At 44.7% G+C, this 18,020-nt stretch overlaps 1 protein-coding gene across 1 annotated transcript in view; it reads right to left on the bottom strand.

The window, feature by feature from the left end:
* Positions 1 to 18,020, bottom strand: part of LOC106059656 (uncharacterized) — a 46,695-nt gene that overhangs the window by 20,269 nt on the left and 8,406 nt on the right. The window contains exons 5-6 of the mRNA XM_056011141.1: positions 16,405 to 16,704; positions 14,758 to 15,078 (exon numbers count right to left, since the gene is read on the bottom strand). Coding sequence (XP_055867116.1) covers positions 14,758 to 15,078; positions 16,405 to 16,704 — 621 coding nt within the window. The remainder of the gene's footprint in view (positions 1 to 14,757; positions 15,079 to 16,404; positions 16,705 to 18,020) is intronic.

The following is an 18,020-nucleotide window of genomic DNA, read 5'->3' as shown; positions in this document are numbered from 1 at the left end:
GGTATGAAATGGAATAGCGGAAAGGGCCACTGGAGAGCAATTGCTCCTGAGTTACAGGAAAAAGTGCAGAAGGAATGTGGTGTCTGCCTAAGTTAATCACAAAGTTCCTGCAAGGAAATGTTACACATGAAATGCAATAATAGTAATAAATAAAATATGACAGAAGTGACACTCTTGATAATGCGAAGTGATGATACTTATAAATATTTTTAGAAAAAATTATCGATATGGAATTTAGTTATTGCTGCCTGTTCGTGCCTGCTGTACTAATGGGTTAAATCCAGGACGGGCTCGCCAAAATGTGACAGGTGGGGAAAATGTGACGTGTGTTTGGCACGTTTAATGTCTAGGGGATGATTATTTTTAAAGCTATCACACACCAACCTATCAGCATATGAATCGGGAGCAGACACGCAACGAGACGAAGCAATGAAAGATAGATACAAAAGTTAAAATAAAGAATATTTATTTACATAAATATACATATAAGGATAAAAAAAGGGGAGGGTTTGCATCTATCTCTAGTATATTCTATGTTTAATCATCACTCTTGCACCTATTAAGAGAGTATGTCACTTTGTCCTCTGACTTAGCTGGTATTCCTGTTGATGTCGCAGCTGGCTGTGTCCTGGCTTGAGGTTCTGCAGCTGGAGGTGGCGCTCTAGCGGATAGAGGGACGCCGGTGATATAGTTCTTGTGGAGTCTCAATCCCCAAAATCTAATATCTGTAGTGGGCACAGTAGGGCGGGTGGCCGGCTACCGTGGGCACAAGGTTACTGCGGGCAGAGCGGATCTGCCGTGGGCAGCGTAGTTGACAGGATATGTCCAGTGAGTTGCAGAGGGTTGGCGTAGCTATGACGTCTCACACAGATCTGGTCTATAGGGACGTCGCACCTAATAGCATGACAGGTGGGCTGTCAAATAGGCGGGCAATGCCGATAGCGCCGAGCAGTAGAGTTGAGTAGATCTCAGTAGGCAAATGCAGCGCTGAATAGCACTAAACACATAGGCAGTAGTTGAGTGGCGTCGAGTAGACACTGAACAGCAAATAGCAAATAAATAGGCAATAGGTCAGTGAGCTAATGCAGTGCTGAAGAGCATAAACACAAAGATAGTAGGTGATTCTTGATATCAGCTAAATACAGTGCTGAATAGCACTAAGCATCTAAATAGGAGGTGATTCTCGATAGCCAATAAATAGGCAGGTAAGTAATCCGATAAATAGGCAGGTAACTCTTGATAGCAATTACAGTGCTGAATAGCACTTAGAATCTAAATAGGCAATTGCAGCGCTGATTAGCACTAAGCACAACTGCAGGTAAATAGATCGTTGATCCAATAAAAGGCAATAGGTATTCCTCTAGGAGGGAGAATAAGTGATATAGTCCAGACTCGATAGCTCAGCTCGAATGAGAAATGAAAAAGGGTCTGGCTTGAGTTGGTTCACTTTATATAAGCCTGGAAAGTGCGGGCGGACACAGGAAATGCCCTAGGCTAAAATTTATCTTACACGTGGGTGGATTTGACTCGAGGTGGGAGCCGCACCTTGGAATGTCACGCGGTTATTTGACCTGGGTAATCTCTTAGATCAAAGAGAGATGTGAGAGAAGGGGGGGGGAGAAGGATTAGCTTGCATTCAAACCAAGGTGGTGTCAACTGCGGCCGTCAGTCAGACATCCGGCGGATAAGACAAAAGAGATAGTGTGGTTATCTTTCCCCGATCAAGGGCAGATAAATGAAAGGACTGGCCTAGTTTTCTTCCAAGGTGGTGGACTAAGGTCTAGCCTGGAGAGAAAAAGGTGGGGCGGGTGGATGATTTAGGGGTAGGATGGACAAATAATTAAAATAAAATAAATAAATAATGAAAAATAATAATTAATGCTGTGATAATTTAGAGTGACTCTGACAGCGAGTTTTTGACTTGTCACATACGCCGCCGCCAAGATGGATCTATCGCAGAAAGATCCATAAAGTGCGAGCAGACTGATGTCACTCTAACTTTAAGATCAGTTGTTATCACAGCTTTAGAAAAAAAAATCTGGGAAAATAAAGGGGTAGCCATGCCAGGAGGAGAGTCTGTCCAAGTTTGTCCGTGGTCTACTTCCCGTCCCTGATTATGTAGTCACCTGGGTGAAACACGTGGGGCTGCTTGGGAGAGTAGATTGGGCGATTGGATGAGTTATATTTCCGTCCTGGGGCGGATTGGGGAGGGTGATTGGGGTTTAGGCGGGGTGCCTAAGGCTCGTGTGCCCGTTGGGGCTTACCTCCAAAGCCGCTGTGAGGCGCTTCTTCACGAGAGTAAGTGGTCAGCTTACCTCGGTTTCGTCTGACACGATCAATGTCAGGGAAGAGTGGCCTGATAAAGAATGTGGAGTTCTGATCGAGAACGTCCCCACGAGTGCGACCATTCGGCTTACATCGTGGCTTCCTGACACGGTCAATGCCAGGAGAAGATTGATATTGATTGGTGGCTGAGGAGCAACGAAGAGAAATGTTTTCACGAGCGCGTGGGTTCGGCTTACCTCGTGACTTCCTGACATTATCAATGCCAGGGGAAGGTTGATTTGGAATGGGGGCTGAGGAGACATGAAAAGGATTGAGACCACGAGAGCAAGGGTTCATCTTACCTCGGGGCATCCTGACACTGTCAATGTCAGAGGAATGTTGCTTAATTGTGGCTGAGTAGCCTGGGTCAAGTAGACCCTCACGAGTGTGCGGGCACACTTTAACTCGTGACTTCCTAGCAGTGTCAATGCCAGGGCGGAGTGGTTTGAGCTTCGCTGATGAGTCGGGACTAGGCGTGTTAGTGTGGCGACCAGGGTTTCCAACCTGCTGGTTGCTGCCACGTCTCTGCTTCGTCGATCTACCGACGGGCAGAGAGAAGTACGGTTTGTTGACTACTCCAAGAGGGACATATTTGGAGCCTAGAATGAAGTCATATACTGGCGTGTCCATGACGGCTGCGTCAATGGTGCCGTGTACGTACTTGCATTCTACGTGGACCCTAGCAATAGGAAAAATCTTTGGAGGAATCTCACGGTCAAGGGACTGAATCGTCACAGTTCTATCTGTGAGATCAGCCGGATCAACCAGTGCTTTGCAGATAACTGAGCTTACCGCACAGCCTGTGTCAAATAGGGACCGGACGTACCGTCCGTTAACCAGAATCTTCTCTATCCCGGGGGAAGATGAGACAGGGTGAGGAAGTGCCGGTAGGACTTCCGTTTTCCTAGAGCCAAGGGCAGTGTGTTCAGGGGCCACAGTCAGTGTTGATATGACGTATGGGTCGCCCGCTGTTCTATCAGTCTGTGTTTGCTGATTAGACGCAGAGGGTTTGGGGACCGCGGTCATTACTGAAATGGTCTGTGAGGCCTGCTGCTTTTGGCGGTTGGGTTGGTGGCTACGCATGCTGTTGTTGCAGTCACGGTAGGCACGGTTAGGTTTGTTGCCACGCGTGCTGTTGTTACAGTCACGGTGGGCTTGGTTGTTCTGGTCATGACGAGGCTTACGTGCTGGAAAGTTGCCGTTTTTGTGCAAGGCTGGTTGTTGGACTGGTGCCTTTTTAGGTTGGGGTTGGCTTGGGGCATGGGCTGAATTGGGGCGTCGCAGTTTGCAGGACTATTAGACTGAGCAGGAGGGTTGGGCTGGGTGGACAATGTGGAATCATCGAGAGGAGGGATATCAGGTATGAAAGCTTCATCCTTGGCAGCAACTTCTGTGTCCGTTTGGGCAGTGTACCCGCTTTGGATGTGAGTCGTGGTTTTGCTCTCCTCTGCTTCCTGGTCTTGTCTTGCCGGTGTGGTGTTCAGCTCCAAACTCTGCGGCCTATAGCTCTGTCTGATTTCTGGTGTTTCCTGTGCATGGGCTTTGTCCAATTCTTCCATTTCTTGCTTGAATTTTCTTTCATTGTTAATCAACCGGCGTACGATGTCTTCCACCTTGGGGTCTTCATATCCAAGGAGTATCATAATCTCCTCAACTTCAGAATCTAATTCTGTTGAGTCCATGATAATAGAGGACGGATTAGAAAAGGTATGAAATGGAATAGCGGAAAGGGCCACTGGAGAGCAATTGCTCCTGAATTACAGGAAAAAGTGCAGAAGGAATGTGGTGTCTGCCTAAGTTAATCACAAAGTTCCTGCAAGGAAATGTTACACATGAAATGCAATAATAGTAATAAATAAAATATGACAGAAGTGACACTCTTGATAATGCGAAGTGATGATACTTATAAATATTTTAGAAAAACTTATCGATATGGAATTTAGTTATTGCTGCCTGTTCGTGCCTGCTGTACTAATGGGTTAAATCCAGGACGGGCTCGCCAAAATGTGACAGGTGGGGAAAATGTGACGTGTGTTTGGCACGTTTAATGTCTAGGGGATGATTATTTTTAAAGCTATCACACACCAACCTATCAGCATATGAATCGGGAGCAGACACGCAACGAGACGAAGCAATGAAAGATAGATACAAAAGTTAAAATAAAGAATATTTATTTACATAAATATACATATAAGGATAAAAAAAGGGGAGGGTTTGCCATCTATCTCTAGTATATTCTATGTTTAATCATCACTCTTGCACCTATTAAGAGAGTATGTCACTTTGTCCTCTGACTTAGCTGGTATTCCTGTTGATGTCGCAGCTGGCTGTGTCCTGGCTTGAGGTTCTGCAACTGGAGGTGGCGCTCTAGCGGATAGAGGGACGCCGGTGATATAGTTCTTGTGGAGTCTCAATCCCCAAAATCTAATATCTGTAGTGGGCACAGTAGGGCGGGTGGCCGGCTACCGTGGGCACAAGGTTACTGCGGGCAGAGCGGATCTGCCGTGGGCAGCGTAGTTGACAGGATATGTCCAGTGAGTTGCAGAGGGTTGGCGTAGCTATGACGTCTCACACAGATCTGGTCTATAGGGACGTCGCACCTAATAGCATGACAGGTGGGCTGTCAAATAGGCGGGCAATGCCGATAGCGCCGAGCAGTAGAGTTGAGTAGATCTCAGTAGGCAAATGCAGCGCTGAATAGCACTAAACACATAGGCAGTAGTTGAGTGGCGTCGAGTAGACACTGAACAGCAAATAGCAAATAAATAGGCAATAGGTCAGTGAGCTAATGCAGAGCTGAAGAGCATAAACACAAAGATAGTAGGTGATTCTTGATATCAGCTAAATACAGTGCTGAATAGCACTAAGCATCTAAATAGGAGGTGATTCTCGATAGCCAATAAATAGGCAGGTAAGTAATCCGATAAATAGGCAGGTAACTCTTGATAGCAATTACAGTGCTGAATAGCACTTAGAATCTAAATAGGCAATTGCAGCGCTGATTAGCACTAAGCACAACTGCAGGTAAATAGATCGTTGATCCAATAAAAGGCAATAGGTATTCCTCTAGGAGGGAGAATAAGTGATATAGTCCAGACTCGATAGCTCAGCTCGAATGAGAAATGAAAAAGGGTCTGGCTTGAGTTGGTTCACTTTATATAAGCCTGGAAAGTGCGGGCGGACACAGGAAATGCCCTAGGCTAAAATTTATCTTACACGTGGGTGGATTTGACTCGAGGTGGGAGCCGCACCTTGGAATGTCACGCGGTTATTTGACCTGGGTAATCTCTTAGATCAAAGAGAGATGTGAGAGAAGGGGGGGGGAGAAGGATTAGCTTGCATTCAAACCAAGGTGGTGTCAACTGCGGCCGTCAGTCAGACATCCGGCGGATAAGACAAAAGAGATAGTGTGGTTATCTTTCCCCGATCAAGGGCAGATAAATGAAAGGACTGGCCTAGTTTTCTTCCAAGGTGGTGGACTAAGGTCTAGCCTGGAGAGAAAAAGGTGGGGCGGGTGGATGATTTAGGGGTAGGATGGACAAATAATTAAAATAAAATAAATAAATAATGAAAAATAATAATTAATGCTGTGATAATTTAGAGTGACTCTGACAGCGAGTTTTTGACTTGTCACATACGCCGCCGCCAAGATGGATCTATCGCAGAAAGATCCATAAAGTGCGAGCAGACTGATGTCACTCTAACTTTAAGATCAGTTGTTATCACAGCTTTAGAAAAAAAAATCTGGGAAAATAAAGGGGTAGCCATGCCAGGAGGAGAGTCTGTCCAAGTTTGTCCGTGGTCTACTTCCCGTCCCTGATTATGTAGTCACCTGGGTGAAACACGTGGGGCTGCTTGGGAGAGTAGATTGGGCGATTGGATGAGTTATATTTCCGTCCTGGGGCGGATTGGGGAGGGTGATTGGGGTTTAGGCGGGGTGCCCAAGGCTCGTGTGCCCGTTGGGGCTTACCTCCAAAGCCGCTGTGAGGCGCTTCTTCACGAGAGTAAGTGGTCAGCTTACCTTGGTTTCGTCTGACACGATCAATGTCAGGGAAGAGTGGCCTGATAAAAAATGTGGAGTTCTGATCGAGAACGTCCCCACGAGTGCGACCATTCGGCTTACATCGTGGCTTCCTGACACGGTCAATGCCAGGAGAAGGTTGATATTGATTGGTGGCTGAGGAGCCACGAAGAGAAATGTTTTCACGAGCGCGTGGGTTCGGCTTACCTCGTGACTTCCTGACATTATCAATGCCAGGGGAAGGTTGATTTGGAATGGGGGCTGAGGAGACATGAAAAGGATTGAGACCACGAGAGCAAGGGTTCATCTTACCTCGGGGCATCCTGACACTGTCAATGTCAGAGGAATGTTGCTTAATTGTGGCTGAGTAGCCTGGGTCAAGTAGACCCTCACGAGTGTGCGGGCACACTTTAACTCGTGACTTCCTAGCAGTGTCAATGCCAGGGCGGAGTGGTTTGAGCTTCGCTGATGAGTCGGGACTAGGCGTGTTAGTGTGGCGACCAGGGTTTCCAACCTGCTGGTTGCTGCCACGTCTCTGCTTCGTCGATCTACCGACGGGCAGAGAGAAGTACGGTTTGTTGACTACTCCAAGAGGGACATATTTGGAGCCTAGAATGAAGTCATATACTGGCGTGTCCATGACGGCTGCGTCAATGGTGCCGTGTACGTACTTGCATTCTACGTGGACCCTAGCAATAGGAAAAATCTTTGGAGGAATCTCACGGTCAAGGGACTGAATCGTCACAGTTCTATCTGTGAGATCAGCCGGATCAACCAGTGCTTTGCAGATAACTGAGCTTACCGCACAGCCTGTGTCAAATAGGGACCGGACGTACCGTCCGTTAACCAGAATCTTCTCTATCCCGGGGGAAGATGAGACAGGGTGAGGAAGTGCCGGTAGGACTTCCGTTTTCCTAGAGCCAAGGGCAGTGTGTTCAGGGGCCACAGTCAGTGTTGATATGACGTATGGGTCGCCCGCTGTTCTATCAGTCTGTGTTTGCTGATTAGACGCAGAGGGTTTGGGGACCGCGGTCATTACTGAAATGGTCTGTGAGGCCTGCTGCTTTTGGCGGTTGGGTTGGTGGCTACGCATGCTGTTGTTGCAGTCACGGTAGGCACGGTTAGGTTTGTTGCCACGCGTGCTGTTGTTACAGTCACGGTGGGCTTGGTTGTTCTGGTCATGACGAGGCTTACGTGCTGGAAAGTTGCCGTTTTTGTGCAAGGCTGGTTGTTGGACTGGTGCCTTTTTAGGTTGGGGTTGGCTTGGGGCATGGGCTGAATTGGGGCGTCGCAGTTTGCAGGACTATTAGACTGAGCAGGAGGGTTGGGCTGGGTGGACAATGTGGAATCATCGAGAGGAGGGATATCAGGTATGAAAGCTTCATCCTTGGCAGCAACTTCTGTGTCCGTTTGGGCAGTGTACCCGCTTTGGATGTGAGTCGTGGTTTTGCTCTCCTCTGCTTCCTGGTCTTGTCTTGCCGGTGTGGTGTTCAGCTCCAAACTCTGCGGCCTATAGCTCTGTCTGATTTCTGGTGTTTCCTGTGCATGGGCTTTGTCCAATTCTTCCATTTCTTGCTTGAATTTTCTTTCATTGTTAATCAACCGGCGTACGATGTCTTCCACCTTGGGGTCTTCATATCCAAGGAGTATCATAATCTCCTCAACTTCAGAATCTAATTCTGTTGAGTCCATGATAATAGAGGACGGATTAGAAAAGGTATGAAATGGAATAGCGGAAAGGGCCACTGGAGAGCAATTGCTCCTGAATTACAGGAAAAAGTGCAGAAGGAATGTGGTGTCTGCCTAAGTTAATCACAAAGTTCCTGCAAGGAAATGTTACACATGAAATGCAATAATAGTAATAAATAAAATATGACAGAAGTGACACTCTTGATAATGCGAAGTGATGATACTTATAAATATTTTAGAAAAACTTATCGATATGGAATTTAGTTATTGCTGCCTGTTCGTGCCTGCTGTACTAATGGGTTAAATCCAGGACGGGCTCGCCAAAATGTGACAGGTGGGGAAAATGTGACGTGTGTTTGGCACGTTTAATGTCTAGGGGATGATTATTTTTAAAGCTATCACACACCAACCTATCAGCATATGAATCGGGAGCAGACACGCAACGAGACGAAGCAATGAAAGATAGATACAAAAGTTAAAATAAAGAATATTTATTTACATAAATATACATATAAGGATAAAAAAAGGGGAGGGTTTGCCATCTATCTCTAGTATATTCTATGTTTAATCATCACTCTTGCACCTATTAAGAGAGTATGTCACTTTGTCCTCTGACTTAGCTGGTATTCCTGTTGATGTCGCAGCTGGCTGTGTCCTGGCTTGAGGTTCTGCAGCTGGAGGTGGCGCTCTAGCGGATAGAGGGACGCCGGTGATATAGTTCTTGTGGAGTCTCAATCCCCAAAATCTAATATCTGTAGTGGGCACAGTAGGGCGGGTGGCCGGCTACCGTGGGCACAAGGTTACTGCGGGCAGAGCGGATCTGCCGTGGGCAGCGTAGTTGACAGGATATGTCCAGTGAGTTGCAGAGGGTTGGCGTAGCTATGACGTCTCACACAGATCTGGTCTATAGGGACGTCGCACCTAATAGCATGACAGGTGGGCTGTCAAATAGGCGGGCAATGCCGATAGCGCCGAGCAGTAGAGTTGAGTAGATCTCAGTAGGCAAATGCAGCGCTGAATAGCACTAAACACATAGGCAGTAGTTGAGTGGCGTCGAGTAGACACTGAACAGCAAATAGCAAATAAATAGGCAATAAGTCAGTGAGCTAATGCAGAGCTGAAGAGCATAAACACAAAGATAGTAGGTGATTCTTGATATCAGCTAAATACAGTGCTGAATAGCACTAAGCATCTAAATAGGAGGTGATTCTCGATAGCCAATAAATAGGCAGGTAAGTAATCCGATAAATAGGCAGGTAACTCTTGATAGCAATTACAGTGCTGAATAGCACTTAGAATCTAAATAGGCAATTGCAGCGCTGATTAGCACTAAGCACAACTGCAGGTAAATAGATCGTTGATCCAATAAAAGGCAATAGGTATTCCTCTAGGAGGGAGAATAAGTGATATAGTCCAGACTCGATAGCTCAGCTCGAATGAGAAATGAAAAAGGGTCTGGCTTGAGTTGGTTCACTTTATATAAGCCTGGAAAGTGCGGGCGGACACAGGAAATGCCCTAGGCTAAAATTTATCTTACACGTGGGTGGATTTGACTCGAGGTGGGAGCCGCACCTTGGAATGTCACGCGGTTATTTGACCTGGGTAATCTCTTAGATCAAAGAGAGATGTGAGAGAAGGGGGGGGGAGAAGGATTAGCTTGCATTCAAACCAAGGTGGTGTCAACTGCGGCCGTCAGTCAGACATCCGGCGGATAAGACAAAAGAGATAGTGTGGTTATCTTTCCCCGATCAAGGGCAGATAAATGAAAGGACTGGCCTAGTTTTCTTCCAAGGTGGTGGACTAAGGTCTAGCCTGGAGAGAAAAAGGTGGGGCGGGTGGATGATTTAGGGGTAGGATGGACAAATAATTAAAATAAAATAAATAAATAATGAAAAATAATAATTAATGCTGTGATAATTTAGAGTGACTCTGACAGCGAGTTTTTGACTTGTCACATACGCCGCCGCCAAGATGGATCTATCGCAGAAAGATCCATAAAGTGCGAGCAGACTGATGTCACTCTAACTTTAAGATCAGTTGTTATCACAGCTTTAGAAAAAAAAATCTGGGAAAATAAAGGGGTAGCCATGCCAGGAGGAGAGTCTGTCCAAGTTTGTCCGTGGTCTACTTCCCGTCCCTGATTATGTAGTCACCTGGGTGAAACACGTGGGGCTGCTTGGGAGAGTAGATTGGGCGATTGGATGAGTTATATTTCCGTCCTGGGGCGGATTGGGGAGGGTGATTGGGGTTTAGGCGGGGTGCCCAAGGCTCGTGTGCCCGTTGGGGCTTACCTCCAAAGCCGCTGTGAGGCGCTTCTTCACGAGAGTAAGTGGTCAGCTTACCTCGGTTTCGTCTGACACGATCAATGTCAGGGAAGAGTGGCCTGATAAAGAATGTGGAGTTCTGATCGAGAACGTCCCCACGAGTGCGACCATTCGGCTTACATCGTGGCTTCCTGACACGGTCAATGCCAGGAGAAGGTTGATATTGATTGGTGGCTGAGGAGCCACGAAGAGAAATGTTTTCACGAGCGCGTGGGTTCGGCTTACCTCGTGACTTCCTGACATTATCAATGCCAGGGGAAGGTTGATTTGGAATGGGGGCTGAGGAGACATGAAAAGGATTGAGACCACGAGAGCAAGGGTTCATCTTACCTCGGGGCATCCTGACACTGTCAATGTCAGAGGAATGTTGCTTAATTGTGGCTGAGTAGCCTGGGTCAAGTAGACCCTCACGAGTGTGCGGGCACACTTTAACTCGTGACTTCCTAGCAGTGTCAATGCCAGGGCGGAGTGGTTTGAGCTTCGCTGATGAGTCGGGACTAGGCGTGTTAGTGTGGCGACCAGGGTTTCCAACCTGCTGGTTGCTGCCACGTCTCTGCTTCGTCGATCTACCGACGGGCAGAGAGAAGTACGGTTTGTTGACTACTCCAAGAGGGACATATTTGGAGCCTAGAATGAAGTCATATACTGGCGTGTCCATGACGGCTGCGTCAATGGTGCCGTGTACGTACTTGCATTCTACGTGGACCCTAGCAATAGGAAAAATCTTTGGAGGAATCTCACGGTCAAGGGACTGAATCGTCACAGTTCTATATGTGAGATCAGCCGGATCAACCAGTGCTTTGCAGATAACTGAGCTTACCGCACAGCCTGTGTCAAACAGGGACCGGACGTACCGTCCGTTAACCAGAATCTTCTCTATCCCGGGGGAAGATGAGACAGGGTGAGGAAGTGCCGGTAGGACTTCCGTTTTCCTAGAGCCAAGGGCAGTGTGTTCAGGGGCCACAGTCAGTGTTGATATGACGTATGGGTCGCCCGCTGTTCTATCAGTCTGTGTTTGCTGATTAGACGCAGAGGGTTTGGGGACCGCGGTCATTACTGAAATGGTCTGTGAGCCCTGCTGCTTTTGGCGGTTGGGTTGGTGGCTACGCATGCTGTTGTTGCAGTCACGGTAGGCACGGTTAGGTTTGTTGCCACGCGTGCTGTTGTTACAGTCACGGTGGGCTTGGTTGTTCTGGTCATGACGAGGCTTACGTGCTGGAAAGTTGCCGTTTTTGTGCAAGGCTGGTTGTTGGACTGGTGCCTATTTAGGTTGGGGTTGGCTTGGTGGCATGGGCTGAATTGGGGCGTCGCAGTTTGCAGGACTATTAGACTGAGCAGGAGGGTTGGGCTGGGTGGACAATGTGGAATCATCGAGAGGAGGGATATCAGGTATGAAAGCTTCATCCTTGGCAGCAACTTCTGTGTCCGTTTGGGCAGTGTACCCGCTTTGGATGTGAGTCGTGGTTTTGCTCTCCTCTGCTTCCTGGTCTTGTCTTGCCGGTGTGGTGTTCAGCTCCAAACTCTGCGGCCTATAGCTCTGTCTGATTTCTGGTGTTTCCTGTGCATGGGCTTTGTCCAATTCTTCCATTTCTTGCTTGAATTTTCTTTCATTGTTAATCAACCGGCGTACGATGTCTTCCACCTTGGGGTCTTCATATCCAAGGAGTATCATAATCTCCTCAACTTCAGAATCTAATTCTGTTGAGTCCATGATAATAGAGGACGGATTAGAAAAGGTATGAAATGGAATAGCGGAAAGGGCCACTGGAGAGCAATTGCTCCTGAGTTACAGGAAAAAGTGCAGAAGGAATGTGGTGTCTGCCTAAGTTAATCACAAAGTTCCTGCAAGGAAATGTTACACATGAAATGCAATAATAGTAATAAATAAAATATGACAGAAGTGACACTCTTGATAATGCGAAGTGATGATACTTATAAATATTTTTAGAAAAATTATCGATATGGAATTTAGTTATTGCTGCCTGTTCGTGCCTGCTGTACTAATGGGTTAAATCCAGGACGGGCTCGCCAAAATGTGACAGGTGGGGAAAATGTGACGTGTGTTTGGCACGTTTAATGTCTAGGGGATGATTATTTTTAAAGCTATCACACACCAACCTATCAGCATATGAATCGGGAGCAGACACGCAACGAGACGAAGCAATGAAAGATAGATACAAAAGTTAAAATAAAGAATATTTATTTACATAAATATACATATAAGGATAAAAAAAAGGGGAGGGTTTGCCATCTATCTCTAGTATATTCTATGTTTAATCATCACTCTTGCACCTATTAAGAGAGTATGTCACTTTGTCCTCTGACTTAGCTGGTATTCCTGTTGATGTCGCAGCTGGCTGTGTCCTGGCTTGAGGTTCTGCAGCTGGAGGTGGCGCTCTAGCGGATAGAGGGACGCCGGTGATATAGTTCTTGTGGAGTCTCAATCCCCAAAATCTAATATCTGTAGTGGGCACAGTAGGGCGGGTGGCCGGCTACCGTGGGCACAAGGTTACTGCGGGCAGAGCGGATCTGCCGTGGGCAGCGTAGTTGACAGGATATGTCCAGTGAGTTGCAGAGGGTTGGCGTAGCTATGACGTCTCACACAGATCTGGTCAATAGGGACGTCGCACCTAATAGCATGACAGGTGGGCTGTCAAATAGGCGGGCAATGCCGATAGCGCCGAGCAGTAGAGTTGAGTAGATCTCAGTAGGCAAATGCAGCGCTGAATAGCACTAAACACATAGGCAGTAGTTGAGTGGCGTCGAGTAGACACTGAACAGCAAATAGCAAATAAATAGGCAATAGGTCAGTGAGCTAATGCAGTGCTGAAGAGCATAAACACAAAGATAGTAGGTGATTCTTGATATCAGCTAAATACAGTGCTGAATAGCACTAAGCATCTAAATAGGAGGTGATTCTCGATAGCCAATAAATAGGCAGGTAAGTAATCCGATAAATAGGCAGGTAACTCTTGATAGCAATTACAGTGCTGAATAGCACTTAGAATCTAAATAGGCAATTGCAGCGCTGATTAGCACTAAGCACAACTGCAGGTAAATAGATCGTTGATCCAATAAAAGGCAATAGGTATTCCTCTAGGAGGGAGAATAAGTGATATAGTCCAGACTCGATAGCTCAGCTCGAATGAGAAATGAAAAAGGGTCTGGCTTGAGTTGGTTCACTTTATATAAGCCTGGAAAGTGCGGGCGGACACAGGAAATGCCCTAGGCTAAAATTTATCTTACACGTGGGTGGATTTGACTCGAGGTGGGAGCCGCACCTTGGAATATCACGCGGTGTGTTGACCAGGGTAATCTCTTAGATCAAAGAGAGATGTGAGAGAAGGGGGGGGGGAGAAGGATTAGCTTGCATTCAAACCAAGGTGGTGTCAACTGCGGCCGTCAGTCAGACATCCGGTGGATAAGACAAAAGAGATAGTGTGGTTATCTTTCCCCGATCAAGGGCAGATAAATGAAAGGACTGGCCTAGTTTTCTTCCAAGGTGGTGGACTAAGGTCTAGCCTGGAGAGAAAAAGGTGGGGCGGGTGGATGATTTAGGGGTAGGATGGACAAATAATTAAAATAAAATAAATAAATAATGAAAAATAATAATTAATGCTGTGATAATTTAGAGTGACTCTGACAGCGAGTTTTTGACTTGTCACAAACAACATCTGTTACTTTTCGGTTTACTTTGTAATAAAAGCTGTATCTTTGAAACATTATACATTTTGTCTATTCATATTCTCTTGTATCCAGAGGGAGCACATTATAGATTTGTATGGCCAAAAACAAGATATCCTACATTAGAAAGTGAAAGCAAGAATTGAATGAAATAGGAACTACGACATGGAGAGGAGTTTGGGGGGTTACAGCTGTTGTGCTACATCTTTTCTATGAGATGACCCAAAGTCGCTAGGCAACTGAAAGAGGTCATAGATTTTTTTTTAGTCTAGCAAGAAAGGTAGCATAAAGAAATGTCGTAACATTTGACAGTATTTGTTTTCTTAGTCTAATTTAGGAAAAAAACGTTAATTTGTTTTTGTATGACGCATGGAGAAACTATTGACTCGTGACTAAGGCGCAATCTCTTGTGGGGACAGTGTGTGGGGCAGTGTGTGGGACAGTGTGTGGGGCAGTGTGTGAGAAATATTTGTAATGAAGAGCTTCTTGAAAGCGCTAGACCACACCATATACGTCTGTTCGTCAAACACACCTACATGCGCACGCTTGCACGTACTTACACATACACGCACAAAGCCTGTACCTAACACACACATTTGATCTCAAATTAAAAAAAAAAAAAACAACCTCGGGTTTCGAAATGTGCTCACCTATGTTGATAGTTTCCCCCTCCCGTTCTATTGAAACCTATTGAAACTAGATACACTTACATACCTTTCCTTGTGTCCCTTCTTATAAACTTTAACCGCACATTTCTTTTGTAAAGTTTCTGTCTTCCTTGGGTTATTACACGAGCAGAACAAGACGAGCTGATACACTCGTTATACAATGTTACATTTCGTATCACCACTGTAACAATTGTCTTGTTACTTAAAATGAAATAACTTGCTTCATTGCTTGATGTATTTGATGTCACTGTCTCTCCTGAAATTTGTAGTTTCTTCAATGTTCTGTCTGGATGTATCTTAAGTTTGAATTTCAGATACTTTTCGTCCTCAAAGAATATTTTCTTTATTCTCTTGCTTGTTTTAATGCCTAATAGAAATACACATATAATGAAATTATGTATAACAAATTATATATACGATAAGGCGCGGTGGCTGAGCGGTAAAGCACTTGACTTCCAAACCGGGGTCCGGGGTTCGAATCCTGGTGAAGACTGGGATTTTTAATTTCGGGATCTTCGGGCGCCTCTGAGTCCACCCAGCTGTAATAGGTACCTGACATTTGTTGGGGAAAAGCAAAGGCGTTTGGTCGTTGTGCTGGCCACATGACACCCTCGTTAACCGTAGGCCACAGAATCAGATGACCTTTACATCATCTGCCCTATAGACCACAAGGTCTGAAAGGGGGATTTAACTATTTTTTTTTCTTTTAAGATAAGTCATAACAGATAACAGACAAATATAAAATTCAATTATTCATATGAAGAGAGACGACACAAATTTATAACGGGGGCCGCTAAAATAAAATAGTGTATTATTTGTCATTTTATAGGAACTAAGACCTCTGTGAACACGGGAGACACGTGACTGCATGAGTCGCTGTGAAATAAACTTTGGACTTTAAAAATGAATATCACCGCTTCCCTTCTTGACCTACTCGTAAAGTGATAGAGTTCGCGATTGGGGTCAATAATTGCTTTAATCATTAGATGACTATGGTCCAATAACTCGTTGATCTTTAGGGGGAAGGGTTATCTGGGAGTGTACGTGCTGCCTTTACAAAAGCAATTGAATATATCTATCTGAGTGGTGGCTGAGTGGTTAAGCGCTCGCCTTCTGAACCTGAGGTTCTGGGTTCGAATCTCGGTGAAAGATGGGATTTCGAATTTCAGGATTTTTAGGGCGTTCTTGAGTCCACCCAACTCTTTGGGTACCTGACTTTAGTTGGGGAGAGTAAAGGCGGTTGGTCGTTGTGCTGGCCACATGACACCCGCTCGTTAACCGTTGGCCGTAGAAACAGATGACCTTAGCATCATCTGCCCCATAGATCGCAAGGTCTGAAAGGGAAACTTTACTTTACTAACTATTACACAAAGCCACATAAAACTAATATCGCCTTTTCGAGGAACGCGATAAAAGAAAATCTACTTGAATCAAACGAAATTGAGAAATAAAGTTATTAAGAAACTTGAACGTTATAAACAGTGGTATCAATGTTTCTACATTCCAATTAATCTTAATATTAATAGCATGCTAAAAATAATTTTACAGCTATGTCATTCAAATTGATACAACCTAAATAAAGTACTACAAAATAAAACATAGACAAGTTGACAAAAAAAAAATAAGGACGCAGACACATATGCATAACAGTAGAACGTACTGCGATAAAACTAAAAAAAACATTACAACTTACGATGGTTCCTTCTGTACTGCAACTTAAGTGTGAAGCTTCTGTTACTCACGTCTTTGATGGTCAATTTCATCACGTTGTTTGTAGCATTGCTATGTTTGAAAGTGCACTTGTACTTGAAGAGTTTATTTCTGCATTGAAGACTCACTTCTTGTGTTTGGTCTTTATTGTTGATGACTAGAGTCTCATTATCGAGTTGTGCAGTGGTTGATATGTTTTCAGTGGAGATGAACTGGAATCTGTACTGCCGCTGATCGCCATGTTTATATTGAGTTACTATTGATTCTGTTTGAAAAGGCGGGCCTAGAAAGTTAAGACAAAGTAGATTTTTAATAACAATTACATCTTTCAAGATTGAGACAAGAACATAGTTTTTAAGTATTTAAACCAGGTTTCAAGACCCAGTCGAGGTCAGAAGTAAGTCACATTATGTAACACTTCTCCTGGAACCTGAGTCTTGAACTTAATGTCCGAGAAAATGCCGTTAGAAAATTAGTCTAAATTTTGTTTGTAAGAGCTGATTTTATTTATTATGTTTATTTTATTATAGTGTATAATAGAACAGCATTAAACACGTTAAGTTATAAACTGAAGTGACACAGCAATCAACCTAGCAACTGTTGTAAATGAGAAAGGGAAACAAAATTGAAATCACAGTACTCAATGTAAACAAACTAAAAGCTAGACTGCTGGAAAGTTAGAACAAAGACTCACTGATAAGAATAACCCCAATACTCATTCATGTTTCAGAAGTACAATATTAAAATACATTTTTTAGAGATGCAATACTATCAAGGTATGTCGTAAAATGTTTTCTTTTTGTTCGACATTTTACAGTAGTACCTGGTCAATGTCTTAAATTAAAGCGTCCTTAATAATCTCGAATCAGTCTGTTATGTGTTTGACCTGCACTGCACTTTCTTAACTACATGTGCAGTATGTTTTGGATGTTCCTTCAGGGTTGAAGATAATATTCTTCCTAGTTCAAACCTTTCGCAGGACGACAGCTTGCAGGTTATAAACATGGGACTATCGAAAAGTCCGAACGACAGTCCAGAGCGAATACCGCAAGACTAGGCAGCCACGCAGTGCCCAAATGTAATCTAGCTGTAAGTTTAGGTAGTAGAGAGGTTTAGTTGTCCTTAGCAATTGAACATCGCCACTTTTTTAGGTGTAGTCCTAAATAGTAATTTTCTTTTTAATGAAAAACTTTTAATAGGTAAATAAGAGGAATTTGTTTCGTGAATAATCAATATTAAATGACATGATTAATTAATCTAAACTATTATATCGATAGTAGGAGCGGCAATGATATTTGTCGCGTCTATTCACCACATTCACCTGAAATAATCTCGTTCTATATATATATATATATATATATATATATATATATAATTCTCTTCTTCCCTCAAGAGTTTGGACTAAAAGCAAGAAGTAAAGGAAAGATCACTCTCTTATTTCTGCGGATAGTCACCCCACGAGGGGTGAGAAAACGTTTTCACAGCTCGCTACGGATGGCTGCGCCAGGACTGTCAAATCCTGCCCACTCCCATTCCTCTTTCGTCCTGCGTGAGGTTTGGACTAGGAATTAAACTATCGCCGACTCTGAAAGAACATCC

Source organism: Biomphalaria glabrata, chromosome 14 (genome assembly GCF_947242115.1).
Source record: "Biomphalaria glabrata chromosome 14, xgBioGlab47.1, whole genome shotgun sequence".
NCBI lineage: Eukaryota > Metazoa > Mollusca > Gastropoda > Planorbidae > Biomphalaria > Biomphalaria glabrata.
This window is presented reverse-complemented; position numbering and strand designations above follow the sequence as displayed.